We start from the raw sequence: 18,058 nt of genomic DNA, 5'->3' as shown, positions 1-18,058 counted from the left end.
TTTGTTATCAAACACCTAAAACCATCTCTTCTAAAATTGTGTTTATGTTCTTATTCGTGGCAAACAGAAGATTCTTTAATTGTAGTGAACAGTATCTATGATTAGCTGTCTGCTTTATGGCATTCTCAGTGTAGGCTTATAAAGTCATTGGACACTGATGTCTGAGCTATCTGAATACAAATATAATGAGGTTTTGACTTCAAAAATTGAAAGACCAAGAGATATCTTTCTTTCTAAAGTTCTGATTTTATACTGCCTCAATAAATATTTCAACTCTTGTCTGTCTCTCTACTACTCTGACTGTAGCTAAATGATACTGTAGAAGTAGGACATAGAAAAGCCAACAGTGGATGAAAATTAATGATTCCTGTACATTTTATTTACGATAAACCTCTTTTTAAAAATTATGCTTCTAAAAATGTTTATTCATAGATATTTTTAAAAGTGGAATGTGTGTAAATCTTTTTAGTACAGTGTATAAAGTGCTAAGTGCAAGGTCTCTTTTCTCCAGTTGACCCCTTTCCCCTTCCTCCAGACTTCTCCCAGCCCATCTGGCTTCCCACCTAATACAACTACTATTCACAGTTTGCTGTGAATCTCTTCCAATTGTTTTCTGTTTATTTGTTGATTCATACATTTGTGTATGTGTGGTGTATGTGTATTTTTTTGATAAGTGACACATTAAACGTAATTCTGTAAATTTCATTCCTTTGAAATATTTAATGCATTATCTGAACAACCACTTACCAGGTACATACTCTGTACCAGGCCCTGGGAATAGAGCAGAAAATAAAGCAGGCAAAAGTTCTGCTGTCATGAGCTTATTACATTTTGGTGTGGAGAGAGAATCAGTAAACCAAATGAAAAGTCAAATATGTATCAGTTTTAAAATAGTGATGATATAGTAAAATAAAAGAGGGGAGAACTCTAGGGAGGGCTGGGGTTCCAAAGGAAAGACTTAGAGACAAGATGACAGGTGCATCAGGAGGAGCTAAGCCACATCAGTATTTCAGGCAGTGTGTCCCACCAGAAGAAGTACGCAGGGCATGGCTCGTGCCGCAGGAGACAGTGTGCCAGGAACGAGGCACCAGATGGGAAATTCATGGGAGCTCAGGCCACATGATGCTCTGCAGGACTCTACAAGGACCTTGATTTTTTTCTTCAGTGCAATATGAGAGGGTTTTGAACAGAAGCCTGGAGTGGTCTGACCTAGGTTTGAACAGAATCACTGTCTGTATTGTGCAGAGAACAGGCTGAAATGGTAGGAAGGTGGATTGGGGGGAGAGGAGAGGCAGAGAGCTCGTTGGAGGCTTTTGTGATCCTGCTAAGAAAGGATGGTGGTCACTTGGACCCTGGGTAGCAATTGGGGTAGATGGAAGTGTCCAGACTCTGAATATATCTGGAAAGCACAGCCCATAGGATTTACTGGTAGGTTGGATGAGAAAAAGAATAATGGATGATGTCAGGATTTGGGCCTGAACAGTCAAGTCATGTCATCAACTAGATGGGCACAACCACTGTCAGAGTAGGTTCCGTTGGTAGACATTGGAAGCCAGGTTTAGACATTAGATGTAAGAAACCTGTTCCCTGCCTATCACAGTGGATATGTCAAATGGACAGCTGAATGATGAGACCTCACAGAACACATCTAAGCTGCAGATAGAAATTTGGAAGTTGTCAGAAGAGAGATGACCATAGGGGTGAAAGTCAGAGGTCAGAAAGGAGATTTAAGTACCAGACCCTACATTATGATTTTGGAAAGGTGAGGAGGAAGCCTCAAAGGTGACTGCTGAAAATCACCAGACTGTCTTGTTCTCAAGTCAAAGAAGGGGTCCTCCACCAGCTGTTGATGTATTGTAGGCTGCTGTGTGCACGAAGGTCAAGTGTCACCCTTGGGCTGGAATCTGGTATTTAGTGAAGACACTTATATGTCAGGCTTGTTATGGGAGAACAGGACATCCATGCTTCTGGCTGCTGGGCAAGCTGAACTTGTTGGACTCTCTTGCAGCGTCCTTTCTGGGTGCCTTTGTACAAATGCTGCCATCCTCTGGACTCTGCTGGGGCAGCTGACCCTGTCTGAGACTCGGTGAGGCCTGCTGCCCCGGTTCTGCTCCAGGCTTCCTCGTCACTACCTTAGGTGAAATAATTCCTTGGCCTTTACTTCATTTCAACCTGTTTCACTTCAAAAACTCTTTAAAACAAAGGATATTAATGGTATAAACTGTTGAGCAGTTTTGTTTTCTTTGTATCATAAAGCCTAAATTACCAAGCTCTTTGCCTCTCATTTCTGTTCTTTCCCAGCCCATAACTGAGAAGTCATTCTTGTTGTTCAGCTCATTTTGGTAGCTTCATTTAATTCTGTATTTGAGATTCCTTAGCACTGTTCCTGTGCCAAGTATGGATATATTTGAACTGCATCTTTACAGTTGTTTTCACTTATGCACTTTAAGTAGTAGATGAGAAAAAAGTTCAGTCTGGTATTGTAAATGCTGGAAAGTATATAATAAATGATAATGGCAATCCACATAGTCTTGAGATGTTGAAGATTTACAAAATTAGTATACGTGATCTATATATACAGTGCTCATAGATGCCTATCAGAACTTATTTTTTCAAAATAATTTAGAATATATGAGAAGTAGAGGAGATTCACAAAGCTATTTTGTGAAAATAAGAATCCATAGCTACACACATCCAAGTTTTTAAATAAATCATGCTCTTTTGTATTGAAAGGAAGCTAACATCATTGCTTTGCCCTGCATTGGAGAGTTTTTCCCCCATCTCCTGCACTTCAGACCTGCATGCATCTCTGGTTTTACTCCTGCTTCACTGCAGGTGACTCCATACCCATTGCACAGTGGCTACGTGTTGAGAAATGGTGAGGAGCCTTCTGGTGTTTTATTAACTGCTTGCTCACAGTCGGATCATAATAACTTTAAAATCCTTACAAACTTGTGTTTTTGTTTTGTTTTTTTGTTAATCTAATTTTAGCACCTTCCCTTGAACTTACGATTTAGAAAGGAACAAATCAAATCCCTTACATGATCTTTCTATATATTTGAATGTCAGAGTATTATGATTTAAAGCAAGCTGTGACTCGTGTCAGGCTCTCCAGTGTGCACGTTGAGCCCATCTGCTGCGCTCACATTGTGTATTGGTGATGCTGCTGCAGGGTACAGATGCCCCAGGATATTTACTCTCGAGTGTGCGGTAACTGCTGATCTTCGGACTGAGGTCTCAGAAAGGGTCAATTTTGTACTGAACTCTGAGATTGCTGGGCAATACATCTCAACCCTTCTAGCTAATCTTACCTTGAGCTCAAATGGTTCCCTAGATCATCTTGACATGCTAGAAGGCCGAGATGATGACAAAGGCCAAGACAATGAAATACCCAACTTTGGAGGGGCTGCCTTTCCTAGCTCCAGCAAATCCCACAATCACCACGCGGTTGGACAGGCCTTTCTAAATCCAGAAAATATATGCAAATGTCTAGAAATTCTGTTTCTGTAATAGATACATAGAGACCTACAGGGTAAATTTTAAGCATACCATATTTGCTGGTGTATAAGACGCATGGGTCTATGGAACATGTTCCAGTATTACAAGAATAGTTTTCAGGAAAAAAAAAGTACATATGTTGAAGGTAAATTTTAACTCCTTTGGTAGAAAGGAATATTTTGTTCATTTCAGTTTAATCTGTTGTATATTTGAGTCCTGTATGAAGTCACTTGGGATGTGTAGTGAGAGTCTATTGCCCCCTTGTCTATTGGTGTCAGTGAATGGTTCTAATAGGGCTACAGTATTAACAGATTTCCATTTCCTATGTTAGAGGTATAACCCAAGCACTACTTAGGATCAGTCATGTTGTCTTGAGCTATTAATTTTGTTGAGAAAACTATTACTCTTTTTTAAAGTACCCTGATAGTCTTTATTGGAGTGTATTACTGGCACAGATTGTTGGCAAGGAATCCAAGTAGGAAACTATGGCTTTTTTTATTGTTGCTGTTTTAAATCATTGTGAAATAATAGATAATTCTCTTGATTCACTATTTATAGAACACCAGTAATCTAACTGTGATATAGAATGAAGGGTTGTCCTGTGCTCAGTATTTCTAGAAATACTGATGTGAGTATACACCAGAAATAAGAGTCACATGATCCTACTGAGGCTCGAGAGGCTGTCCAAGCCAGGTGCTAAACTTCTTTTTCCCCAGCACCATGAATGTCTGAACCCGAATATTATTTCTGAGTCGATGGCATGCAAGAAACTGAGTGATATTGTTCTTATGACACTATCAGTTTTATTAGCAAAAGGGGGTTGGGATTTATTCTATAGAGATGTGTGAGATTTTTCTGTAATACGTAGCTGACCTAATAAAATTTCATGCAGTCATGTTAATGAAACATTTTCTTGGCATAATATTATAAAACCATCGAAATGAAAACCTTATCATGACTTTTATAAATTCTATATGAATCATAGTTTTTTGATGAGTAGGACTGTAACAGGTTTTCTGAATTGGTATAGAAATTCTTGATCATACATGGCTTCCATCAATTGTGTTTAATTTTGACATATTTATTCATTTGAGAGAGAGAGAGAGAGAGGAGGGGCAAAGAGAGAAGGGGAGAGAATCTCAGGCAGACTCCGCGCTGAGCGTGGAACCTGACGCCAGGCTTGATCTCACGACCCTATGATTGTGACCTGGGCTGAAACCAAGAGTCGGAAGCTCAGCTGACTAAGACATCCAGGTGCCCCTAATTTTAATGTATTCAAATTTTAAAAGAAAATTAATTTCATAGTTGATTTTCTCTATTAGTGCTTTTCTCCTTTCTGTAAGCCTATTTTTTGTCTTCCTGGTAAAATCTGTTCTGTTTATATTTGTTAGCTGGCTCATTCTAATACAGTAACTGATGAGATTATCATCTGAAAACTTAATACAAGGTTTTTCCAGTGACATATAAATTATCTAGTCTGAGTTTCTTAGCTCTTCAGTAACGTTTTCATAGTATCTACAGGTAGGTAGCTGGAAGGACAGCTGTCTTTGTTAGCGCTAACATGCCGTTTAGACAACTGTGTTTACTTGGCCAAATATGAAATTGAGTTCATCACAATTCTCAGATGAGGACATTGTTATGGTAGGTTTTTCCCCCAGACATGCACATTAATTGTGGATTGTATGTATATATACTTCATCTATGTGGTCATGGGTATTCGTGAAGGATACATTTACTTCCTTAGAAAATTGTAATCAAATAATTGTGAAAAAGCAAGCATGGAAGAGGCTAGGAAGGGGAGAAGGAGAAACAACAGATAGGTGGTCCCTTCTGTCCTATCAAAGCTGAATTCCTCTCTCTGCTTATTGGGGCCATCTTAATCCGACTCTGTTTCATTCTGCAACATATTTCTCCCTTCCGTGCAGCATGCTCCCACCCACTTGTGGGGGTTCAGAGGAGTGACTCCCTGCTCACATATACCAGCTGGCTGCCTCCACTTGCCTCTGCTCCTGAGCGTGGCCATGCCAGCTGCCTGCATTACAGATGTCTGCTCACCTCAAGCCCCACCTCAGCCAGGAAGCCTTTCTAGCCACTTCAGTCCATAGCCACCAGGAATTTTTCTAAGCATCTTAAAAGATGTTTAAAAGCATGTAATGTGGTGCTTTTGTATGCTGCTTATTTCACTGATACTAGTGTTGACCATTGAGCCATTGGCCCCTTTTGCAGGGGCATATATGTCTTTGGTTATAGGTTTGAACAAAGCACAGGTCAGTGCTAGACACATAGTAGGTTTTAATACGTGTTTTTTTTTTGTTTATTAATTAGCTGCTATAGAAGAAGCTTGAACAATTATAATCTGAAAGTTGTTAGGACTGTGTTTTAAATGTCCAAAGACTTAACAGTAGTCAAGGCATTTATGATGAAACTGTAAATGGAGTTTGAAATTCATTATGTCTACATAAACCACATCTTCTTTATCCATTCATCTTTCGTATACAATGGAATATTACTCAGCCATTAGAAATGACAAATACCCACCATTTGCTTCAACGTGGATGGAACTGGAAGGTATTATGCTGAGTGAAATGAGTCAATCGGAGGAGGACAAACATTATATGTTCTGATTCATTTGGGGAGTATAGATAATAGTGAAAGGGAATAGAAGGGAAGGGAGAAGAAGTGGGTGGAAATATCAGAAAGGGAGACAGAACATTAAGACTCCTAACTCTGGGAAACGAACTAGGGGTGGTGGAAGGGGAGGAGGGTGGGGGGTGGGGGTGAATGGGTGATGGGTACTGAGGGGGGCACTTGATGGGATGAGCACTGGGTGTTATTCTGTATGTTGGCAAATTGAACACCAATAAAGAATAAATTTATTATTAAAAAAGAAATTCATTATGTCAATTATCTCAAAATTTTTATATTAGTAAGAGCAATGACTTAAAAGAAATTCTCTATATATGGTCTTTAAACAGTAATACTAGTCTTTTATTTGTAACTGCTATTTTAACCTTCCTTACAGAAATCTGGTGTTTTCTTCCCTAACCTGAAGCGATAAAATTTCATTTAGTTCAGAGTAGAGGATTGTGGCAATTTAATATATGTCTTGTTCTTCAGGACTTGACTTCTCTGGTTAGTTAAAATTGTTTCAACTTCCCAAGCCCTCCAGCTCTGTGAAACCCTTGAAAGGGGGTAGTTTGAAAAAGAGGGGGTAGCCTGAGATGAGAATGGGTCTCATATGCCGTGTTAATTCCTTCCACCTGTTCTTCTCATACTGGCACTGGTGTTGTAAAGCCGTGCAGGAGACAAACTATTTCAGGACTAACCCAGCTTCTCAGACCTTGAGAAAGGGACTTAGTGGAGCTTTGTTTTCAGCAGCATTCCATTTTTTTTTTTTTTTTGCCCTATGTAGATCAGGGTGTTTCAGGGACATAAATTGGCGGGGGATGTGACCTCTGTCATCTGAGCCAGGGATTTGCAGACTATGGCCTGCAGGCCAGAGCAGGCCCACTAACTGTTTTTGTAAATAAAGTTTTATTGGAACGCAGCCACGTTCCTTTGTTTATGTACTGTCTGTGGCTGCTTCTGTCCTATGGAGGCAGAGGTGAGTGGTTGCATCAAATCTGATGACCTGCCATGGAGAAGATATTTAGTGTTCTTTACACAAAGCCTTTCCTAGCCGCTGATCGAAGATACTGCACATACAGGGAAATGGGAAAAACTCCAGCCACACTTCATGAGATGGTTATGGGTAGGCTGGAGTTTATGGTCTCTTTGACAAAGAAAAATTTCATGGGAATGAGATTTTGAAGGATGAATTCAAATCTCTGAGGGCATAGACCTTATAATCCTTGAATGTTTTTCTTTAGAATGAGTCATTCTCTTGGTTCTTAGTAGACTAAAGCAACCTGGGATTAATATTCTACTTAATGCTCCTCCCAGAAGTAATTTTGACACAAAGCTTTTCAACCTTTGGATTGAATTGAAAGAGCCAGAAAAGATATTTCACAGCTTTTAGGATCTGAATGATACGTTAAGAGGTTTTAAAATGACAGGCTTTGGCGTGAGTGAGGTTAAATTTCTTTTCCAACTAGTTAACAAGGATCTAGCCTGTTAATTAGGCTAATTATCACCTGTTCAGGGCAAAAATGCACTCAAGACTCTTGGCTTCAGTAGCAGGTTCCCTTGCGTGCTTTATAAAAGCCCTGGGGGTGGGGGTTGGTGTGGTGCAACTTTCATCTGCTACCACACTTGAGCCTAAAGAGTTGAATTTAGTAAATGAAACCTTTCTAATCTTAGCTCTTTGTGGCTTCTTGATATAAATCATGCTCATGTTTTATTATAATCAGAAACAGGCCACTCTCCTAGTCTATCGTAATTCAAGTAATCTGGATACTGGTATTATCATGTAATAGTTTTGGTTTCGAGTTATGACTTCATTCATTGAGTCAGAGTTTCTATTTGGACTTTGTACACAGATACAGGCACACAAGTATTTGGAAGCAGATGCTCAGAGAGACCCTAAGTGTCCTCTACTTGTTATTTAGCAGTCCCTGTATCTTTTTGATTACTCAGTTCAGGGAAAATACTGATTTTCTTCTTTATTTTTTCTTTATTTTCTGTGCAATTTAAAGTTGGGTATTATATTTAAACATGTACGCAGTAATTTGAAACTTAATGGAAATAAGGTGAACAAGATGACTGTGGAATGATACTGGGGTATTTAATGTGGATTTAGTGACTGTTGGGCATGAATCTGTCTTAAAGCAGGATTGCATATTTTACTCCACTATTTCTGGAACCAGAAACAATAGAAGCGTCTCACAGTTTTGGTGCTTACTGATCCTGCATCTGTCATCATGGCAGAATGTCCTGAACTTTGTCATTTTGCTTTGTGATCCTTCAGGGTACTTTTTCAGCATAAGGCATGCTCATGTGAATTAATTGAGCATTGTAGTTGTTCTTCAGTGGTTGTCTTTAGATGCCTTTTATGTGCTTCTTTGTTCAAGAAAGTGATGGTTTTCAGTTATGTTTGCAGCTCAGCAGAATTCGTATGGTGACCCTTCTGTGCAGAGACTCTGTCATTCTCTGTTCTCATTTCATCTCTTAGTGTGTTATCATATAATTATTACATTATAATAATTTTAAAAAGAGGCTTTCTTTCCAAAGAAGCTGCCTGTGCATTGGTAGTAGTTGAGTAACTTAGGAGTTGTTGAAACAAATTCATTAGTGTGGTGGATGGTTTGGGGGGCAATCCTGCATACCTGGCCTCCTGTTCACAGATCCGTGTTCTGATTTTCCCCCTAAAGACCAGCAGTACCTGGCAGTTACATTTTTGCAGCCTCAGTTGGGCTTTACAGGAATAGTTTTGCATCAGTCAACACCTTTGTTTCACAGTTTTGAAAGATAATAACTGCACGATTAGTTAATATTTTGACAAAATTTAGCTTACTCTTCTATTAAAATGTTATTTGTAGCACATCAGACTGTGCTCATTTGCTGTGCATTTTTTGTAGATGTGAATTTGTGTGATTTATTAACTTGACAAGACTGGTCCAAGGAGTTGTGTAGAGAAGATAAGAAATATCATCTGATTGTTTAATTAAAATACTCATTTTTGACTTGTGAAAAATCTCAAAAACATAGTATTTGAGAAGATGTTAACATATGGCCACATGTACTTTGGCTTCCTTCTCTTTTAAAAACAACCAAATCCTAGCACTGGAGTGGACGCTATCCTCATATGCATGCCATAATCCCACTTTTCAGAGACATGATGTCGTGCATGCTCTTGTGTGTGGACTTCATAGGTGTGTATTTAGTACTTCTCCTGTTATGTAAAAATGTTATGTAAATGGTAGTTCTGTACCCAACTTGTTTTGTTTTAATGCAGTTACATTCTTGAGATTGTTTGCTAATAAATGTAGCCTAAGTTGGTGCATTTTTACAGCATTATGATATCTCATTTTGTGATTAAACCCATTCTTTATCTACTTCCCAGCTGATGGATAATCGTAAATATCCCCTTACATTTTAAAGGGGATTTTTTTTTTTTTAAACACATGCCTGGAGTTTCCCAGCTGTGTATAGCTAGACTGAGCTTTTTGGAAGAGAGATAGGGATGTCCACAGATTTAAAAAGCATTGCTAAAGCAATTATAGTCTAAATTATCCTGAATTGGAGAGATTAGAAAAGAACATAAAAATATGCTAGTGACATTTCTTACTGTATTCAGAGATTACAGAGATACAGGAGATTACCAATTATAAAGTAGTAAAGCACCAAAGTATCAAGATACCCTTGTCTTCATATGTAAGTGTGATATGTACAGATATTTTACTAAGCTCCTAATAAATTGTTGACTCAATAGTCAATAATCTACCTAATAGGATTTAAAATATTTTAAATAACATTTAAAAAATACTTTGAAGAATATGGATATAGAATCTCCTGTTAGGATGCTTACCTTCTATAGTAATATGGAAAGATAATGGCACAATTCAAAGTAGAAGCTGTATATTTTGACATTACTTGCCTTTAGGCATTTGAAAACAGACTGTTGTAACAGAGTTTCCATAAGGCAGAAGTACCTATTAAGATAATGGTGTTAATCATATAAATCAGCTCCCACCAGTTCTTGAGTTTGTACATAATGCCTGATGATACTCCTGTGAGATTTATCATTTTTAGTATGTATCTAACAATGAGGATATTTAGTGAGGATACTCACCTCAAAATTTTAAGTCTAGAGATGTGAGTTTTATTTAGTCTTGACTGTGTTATTACAAATCATGTCATGAGGATTCAGAGAAGACCGGTACCCCACCAGGTTTAACAGAGACCAGACAAGGGCTCACAGCCATTCCCAGTGTGGGCGGGGTGCTGAGAAGACAGTACATAGAACCATAAATCCAGAAACCTATTGTGAACATACCAGAAAATGCTTAGAATTTAACTTATACATTTTATAAATTTTACACTAAGAGATGAACCCTTACTGACTTCCATATCATAGTAACCAACATGAAGAAGGGCATTATTTTAGAAAGTTGGACATTTCAATCCCTAGAAACCGGGAACTTTGTAATGACATCTCTTGGTAGGAATTGGTACAGGGGTTATGTGTAACATGCTATGTTTAAAATCCTTTCCCTCAAAGAGAGAAAATGAGTGAAAATATCATTGAGGGTGACAAAACATGAGAGACACCTAACTCTGGGAAACAAACAAGGGGTAGTGGAAAGGGAGGTGGGCAGGGGGTTGGGGTGACTGGGTGACGAGCACTGAGGGGGGCACTTGGCGGGATGAGCACTGGGTGTTATGCTATATGTTGGCAAATTAAACTCCAATTAAAAAATAAAATAAAATTAAAAATAAAATAAAATAACATAAAAGCCTTTCCCTCAAAGTGTACGAATCATTGCTACGTTGTCCTCTAATGCCTGCCTTTATGAGAAGTGTGGTATCATTTTGATTTCTTTTGCTTGTGACCCCCCCCCCCCCTTGGAACCTTTTAAGGTGACTTTATATCCAGTTGAAATATCTAGTGAAACCTGAGGAGGAAGTAGGTAACAAAATACCCTTTCTCATTACAGGTCTTAGAGCGCTATTTGGCATTTTGAACTTGCTAGTGAATATTAGAAAGTAGCCAGATTATGTAAGACTTGGAAGTGGTGTTGGCCCTCCTGCTCTCCCCCCGGAGATGGCTTTCTGCACAGTACATTTGTTGTTCCTCTGCTAGGGCCTGTTTTTTTTTTTTTTTTTGCTAGGGCCTGTTATATCATTTTTAAAAAATTTTATTTATGAATGTTTAAGATTTAAACAGTTAAATTAAGAACTTTAGAATACCAAAGAAAGTTGCTGAAACAAATATGGAAAACATAAGTATTATACATACATCTCATACATCTAGGTGGTAGGTATGCAGTTATGTTATGTTCTGTATGTTTGAATACTCACACTTTGTAAAATAAGCACAGATGCTCAGGAAGGTGAGATGACCAAGTGGTATGAGAATTGGGAGCTTTAGGAGGCCGGCATGACTCCTGTGGCTATAACACACAGGTCTCCCATTCTGACTCAGAGTCTGGTAAGACTGAGTAAAGAATGAAACTATTTTTTTTTTAAGATTTTATTTGAAAAAAAGAGAAGAAGAAGGAGAGAGAGAGCGAGAGAGAGAGCGCAGCAGGGTTAGGGGAGGGAGCAGCGGACTCCCCGCTGAGCAAGGAGCCTGGCATGGGGCTCCCTCCCAGGACCATGGGATCATGACCTGAGCTGAAGGCAGACACTTAACCAACAGAGCCACCCAGGTCCCCCAATTCCTAATCACTAGTTTATTAGTTCATCTGGTTGGTCCAAAATTATATATAGAATAACACTGTGTACCATGCACTGTATGGGCCTTTAAGGATACAAGGTAAACCAAATATCATCTTCCTATTGTATGCTCATCTAGTTTACCCTTCTGGTTATAACTTTGACAGGATTGGCACGTACTGGTCTTCCTACATCCTTCTACTGACCTACTAGAAAGCTATTTTCATGAAGAGGAGACTACCAAGTTTTTACTAAACGACCTCTTTCTAGTAGATCATATATCCAGTTCAGCAAGAAGTTACTCATGGAAGACCACTGTGTGCTGATAGAAAATGCATCAATAACATTTGATCCAACCTAATAATAGGTCACAGGGTGTCACCCTTTTCCTAGGAAACTGGAAGGCTGCCTTAAGGGGGTGGCAGGCAATCAGAGTCACAGTGGATGTGTTGTGTCAGGGCCTGGTGCTTCCAGTGCTGGGACCCTCATTCTGCACTTCTCTCGCCACATCATCCCTGCCACCTCTCTGTGTCTATATGCCCCTATCTTTTACCATCCAAATTAAATATCACCTCTGGGAAGCCTTCTTGAATCTGCCCACCCCATTAGTTGTTTCTTCTTTTATTTATTTTTTTTATTATTTTTTAATTTTTTAAAAAGATTTTATTTATTTATTCATAGACATAGAGAAGGAGAGAGAGAGAGAGAGAGAGAGAGAGAGAGAGAAAGAGAGAGAAGCAAGACACAGGCAGAGGGAGAAGCAGGCTCCACGCAGGAAGCCTGACATGGGACTCGATCCCAGGTCTCCAGGATCAGGCCCTGGGCTGAAGGCGGCGCTAAACCACTGAGCCACCTGGGCTGCCCTGTTTCTTCTTTTAAATTCATGATGGCATTTTACCTTTTAATCATTATTATTAAATATGTCATTGAGGTTATTATTTTGAATATTTTTTTCCCTTAGTAGCCTGTGATTTTCTCAAGATCCAAATCTAACTATTTTCCTGCTTTGCCTCCTAGTCTTAAAACAGTGTTTTGGGTATTGTGGGTGTTCATGTCTTCCTAATGTGCATCTAGAACACACATTAATGCCTTCCCTTCTTGGGTCCACATGGCAGAGCAGAGCAGCATATGTTCACTTGTGTTCTGCCCTGGAGATGACTCGGGATAAGCTTCATGAATGGCCCAAAGAGAGCTGGATCTCGTGGGTGGACGTCATTCTCACTGACTTTCCATGAAGTGAAATAATTCACGGTACTTGAGACTCAGAATTTGTGTAGTTCCAGGAAACACCCGCATTGAAGAGTAGGTCTGAATCTTTATAAGGATACTTTACGTTGGTAATATTTCAGGGTTCTTTTTAAAGTACCAGCACATGAACTTATTTTCATAAAGCAAATTGTAAAACACGTGAGGTTTTCTGAAAGTCAAGCGGTGGCCTTAGTTTGTTCTTTGTTATCTGGCTTTTGTCATTTCATGACAGACACTGAGCTCTCGTTTAACATTTTTATTACGTATGAATAATAGAGTACATGTATTGAGGTTTCGTAGATGTAATTTTGTTAAATGTACATCATGGTAGATTTAAAAATGAGGGATTTATTTTGTCATTCATAAAGTTGTAATACAGTGTGGAGAAACTATTTGTTAAAAGATAGCATCTACTTAACCTCCTTATTTATTTCTTGTAGGAGAAGGTTAGATCCACAATAAATACATGAAGAAATAAGTAGATAGGGGAATTTATCTTGGAAATAAGATCCCTGTCATGGTTTTGAAATGTTAAATGCATGAAGACCCGTCAAAGAGATATACGGACATGATATTTTTTTACAGTGCGTTTCCAAGTATTTAGTTATATTGTCATTTCCTAGTACAGTGAAGCAGTGATCAGATGATACAGTAATTTCAAAGTCAGGCCCTGTTAATGGGTGTAAATAGAGTGTTTCTACACATACATTATATAGATGTATTAATTGGCAATTTTAATATTAATGAAGTACTTAAGATATTTTATATGACATTTCTTAAATGTTTAGCAATTTTTATTTCTGTAGCATTTAAGATCTATTACTACAAAAATATAATTACATATAACAAATGAAGAAGGATTTTTATAAAAGCTAACTTCATAATTCGCTTTAAGAATTTGTGGAATTCTGATGATTAATTTGTTAAGGTAATCTATACTTGCTTCAAAATGAGGAAGTTAATTATTTGGAGCTCAAGATTTCTTTTCCTACCCCTATGGGGTTAAGGAAATTTGTAAAATCATAGTTAAAGCTTTAATGGATAGAATGCACATTTTTTACATCTCCTTATTTATGTCTTAATTTAAAATGCACATATTATAATCCTATTTTTTTAATTGCATTAACTTGCTGAAAGTATAGCCCAATTTACGATAGTCAAAGCAGGCTGCCATAGTCCCTCTTTTGTGGCATAGTGCTTATCCACTTATTAAAATATTTTAATTTTGAATATTGGGTTTTAATTTGCTTTTATTTGACTGTTCATTATCCTGAATTAATTAGCTGGACATTATTAGTCACAGGCATTGCTTTAAACTAAATTGTATTAGAAATAAAAAGTAAATTTCAGTGATGATTTCATGAATGCAAGTGAAGAGGGACAGAAGCTCAACCAGAAGAAGGATTTAAGTTTTTTGTTTATGGTTCATTGTGCCTTGATTATTAAAGGTATTAAGACATCTTTGTGAACTGTGGGCTCCGGTATTTTCTAGCATGAGGACTGATCTGTTATTTTCTTTCTTTCTTTTTTTTTTTTTATGCAGGAGATAATTGAGGTTTATTTTTCTCAAAGGTTTTTTTATAAAAATTACAGTCCTAATCTTACTTTTATTCTTAGCAGAGGAAACTTGTTTAACGTTCCCTTATGGTAACACAGAAGGATACCTTGTTCAGGACAGTCTTCTGCGTTTCTCACTGCTCCCCAGGAGCACTGCAGGGTGGGCAGCTGGGTGCATGGTGGGAGCCGTGCTGTTCCAGGCAGGCCTGGCTCTGACTGCAACCAGCAGCCCCGGCCGCCTCCGCCTGGCAGAGAGCAGGGCTTGTCTGAGTAGTTTAGTATGGATAGCTTTTCATTTAGCCTTTGCTCTGACAGCCCATGCCCTGGATAAGTGGTGTAGGCCTGTACAGGTGAAATCTATTCTCACATTTGCCTCAGGGGTGACTGGACTGTAACAGAATTTTTCAAACCCGTTGGGCCCAACCGCAAAGCAGAGAATAAATGGCTGAAGTGCCAGGCCTAGACAGAAAAATCAATGCCTGGTTATACAGACATGACAGACCAGGCCTGCAGTGCTCCTCACAAAGTCTGTGCACTCGCCACATTTCAGGGTTAAAACATGCTTCTGTCTGGGGCCTGAGGTGGTACCGTGCGGGTAATATTTACATCATTTTCTCTCTCCTTCACACAGGAAATTTACATGCCACTTATGTGATAGAAGTTTCACAGAGAAGTGGGCCCTGAACAACCACATGAAGCTCCACACGGGAGAAAAGCCATTTAAGTGTACCTGGCCCACATGCCATTACTCATTCCTCACGGCCTCCGCCATGAAAGACCACTACAGGACACACACAGGTGTGCAACCCTACGTCTGTGCCCTGGGAGGCTGGGTGGGCTGTGTGAACGTGTGCATTAATTATTCCAGCGATGGTCGATAGAAATGATTTCTTGTTTGAAGAGTTTGTCTTAAGGTTGTGGTGATTATATATTAAAGGTATGGTGTCATTTCATTGTTTTTCAATGGTACTCGGAGTAGTCTTAAAGTGACATTTTAATGAAAGGGTGTATATGCACATGTGTACGTATGTTCGAATCAAAGTAAGTTTCATATTTAGAAGCTGTTTATGTTGTGTGTGTACATACACACTACCTGTGTTTAAACATATCTTCTTAGATGTAATCTTGGTAGAGATCATTTGGGAACAATAAGTTTTCATAGAGGACTAGTCCTGTAGTTTGTTACTGACATAAATTCAGTGCCCTGATACTTTTTAACATTCTTGGTAAGTTTTGGTTTTATGTACCATTTTTAAAAATTGTAATGAAAATAATATTTCTCTTAGGAGGAGAATACTATCGGATCTAAGAGTTTTTGATAACTAATTCAAAGGGAAGAATCTGCATTTAGCTATTATAAATTTTCTAGATAATTATATATTTGAAAAGTACAACTTCATATATATTTTACATCACAGCATTTAAAGGTCTGTATGGAATTTTTAAAGCAGCATTCAGAGTACATCTATGCTAAGTATGGTCCTGAGAACTCTCAGTTTGGGCCTTCATACATATATATCCCCCTAATACTCTATTGTTATGTTCAGTGTTTATGGCATGTTTTCCATTATCTGAGGATAGTGGGCCCCTAAAACTCCTTACAAGCTTATAGTTGAGTACCCTCCTCATCTCTCTATGGCTCTGCTACCATGAGCGATTTGTTGTTTTTGTGGTCGTCTTTCTCTTTACACCTCTCAGAGTATTTTGTTTCAAGGGAAAAAAAATAATAATAAATTTTAATCAGCATTCCCAAATGTTCTTCTGATTACCAAGAATCCTATATTATTGTTAGAAATTATAGGTTAAAAGTTCTTCTGAAGCAGTTTGTGGGAAGCCCAGGCCTCCTTAGCTTCCTTGACAAGGGCGGGGACGATTTAAGGTCCCCAGCCTGCCCTGAGAGATCACTTATATCGAACAGCAGATGAAAAGCCAGTGCAGATGTAATTTATCGTCGGCGTTTCCTTCTAAAGAATAATTGTGGAGACTTGGCTGGATCAATAATATGGATTTTTGTTGTTAGGTCTTGTAGTCTGCACCATAATGAGAGATAGGGGACAGTGGCTGTTTTCTAATAGAAAATAAAGGATTGGTTTCCGTGTCTTTCTACATTTGAATGCAAAATGGCACACTTGAAACTAATTCAAGTTGTTTAGAAAAGTCTCCTATTAGATTTCTGCTATCATATAAATATGGCATGTTAAATGAACCCCCTTTATTGAGTGTAATATTACATTTAGTTTTTAAAAAAAATTTTTGTTTTGAAAAAATAGTCTGATATCCACTACCTGACCCTAATGCCTCTACCCCCTCAAAAAAAAAAAAAAAAAAAAACATAAGTAAAATTGAATTTAGAATGAAAAACAAATCAAGCCACCAAGGTAAATATGACATACACTACATTGCAGGCTAACATCCTAAATAAAATTCTACACTTCAAAAAAATCAAGGTCACTAATGTATCTAGAAAATTGAATCACATTGAAAATTAATAATTTTGTCTTTGTGCCTAATAATATCTTAAAATAGGAAAGGGAATAATCTAAACATGCAGCAGATTTGCCTATAAAGGATACATATCTCATGAGGATTTTTCTGGTTTTATGTTACAGGAAAGATGAGGTCGACCACAAATAAGTGCATAAATGGGAGAAAGGGATCATAGTTTTCTTGAATCTGAACGGAATGAGTACTGTTTCCTCATTAGAGGTTTTACTGGATGGATGGCACAGCACCAGCGCTCCACTGCCGCACCACACAATGAATGTGTTCAGGTGTGCACGGCTGTGCCCTGACACATATGTACTCCTACATGCACACAGGGGGTTAATGCCCACCACACCATGCTGGTGAATACATCGCAGAGAATGATTTTGCCTCAACATAGAGTAGTATGTTAATATTAACGAGCAAATTATCTTATGGGACTTTTTAAAAGTCTACTTTCAGTGTTATTTAATTGATAATGCGGCTAGTTGGAAAGATTTATATTCCACATTGATTAAATAATTAAATGAGTGATTATAATTAAACTTTATTCTTCACAGCCATCTACTCTTTTTTTTTTTTTTTTTAATCTTGAGATGATGATGCCAAGGGACAGACTTAACCCCAAAATGGGAAAGCAAAGATAGGAAAAATATTTAAATTCATCTTTATTTTATAAACGATAACAATTTACATTTTCACATTCCATTGGGAAATGAGATTAAACATAATTTGGTTTAAAACTCTCTTTATTAATATGTGTTCATCTAAATGAAAAAAGCTAATAATGCTCTCAATTACAGAGGAGACTCTTTGGTTACTGAAGCTGTTCTGCCTTTATTTACTATTCTTTTCTTTTTGTTTTTTTTAAAGATATTTATTTATTGGGGATCGCTGGGTGGCTCAGTGGTTTGGTGCCTGCCTTTGGCCCAGGGCGGGATCCTGGAGACCTGGG

General features: G+C 38.1%; 1 protein-coding gene across 13 annotated transcripts in view; it reads left to right on the top strand.

Annotated features, from left to right (window-relative positions):
* Window positions 1–18,058, top strand: part of ZNF407 (zinc finger protein 407) — a 449,612-nt gene that overhangs the window by 253,479 nt on the left and 178,075 nt on the right. For 11 of the 13 annotated variants that reach the window (XM_072819667.1, XM_072819655.1, XM_072819662.1 and 8 more), the window contains one exon: window positions 15,251–15,417. In XM_072819667.1, coding sequence (XP_072675768.1) covers window positions 15,251–15,417 — 167 coding nt within the window. Of the gene's footprint in view, window positions 1–15,250; window positions 15,418–18,058 lie in introns of those variants that run through there. The other 2 variants (XR_012027907.1, XM_072819738.1) reach the window with 2 other exon arrangements.

This window comes from Canis lupus, chromosome 1 (genome assembly GCF_048164855.1).
Source record: "Canis lupus baileyi chromosome 1, mCanLup2.hap1, whole genome shotgun sequence".
Taxonomy (NCBI): domain Eukaryota; kingdom Metazoa; phylum Chordata; class Mammalia; order Carnivora; family Canidae; genus Canis; species Canis lupus.
Note: the sequence above shows the minus strand (reverse complement) of the source record. Positions and strands in the feature narration are given on the sequence as shown.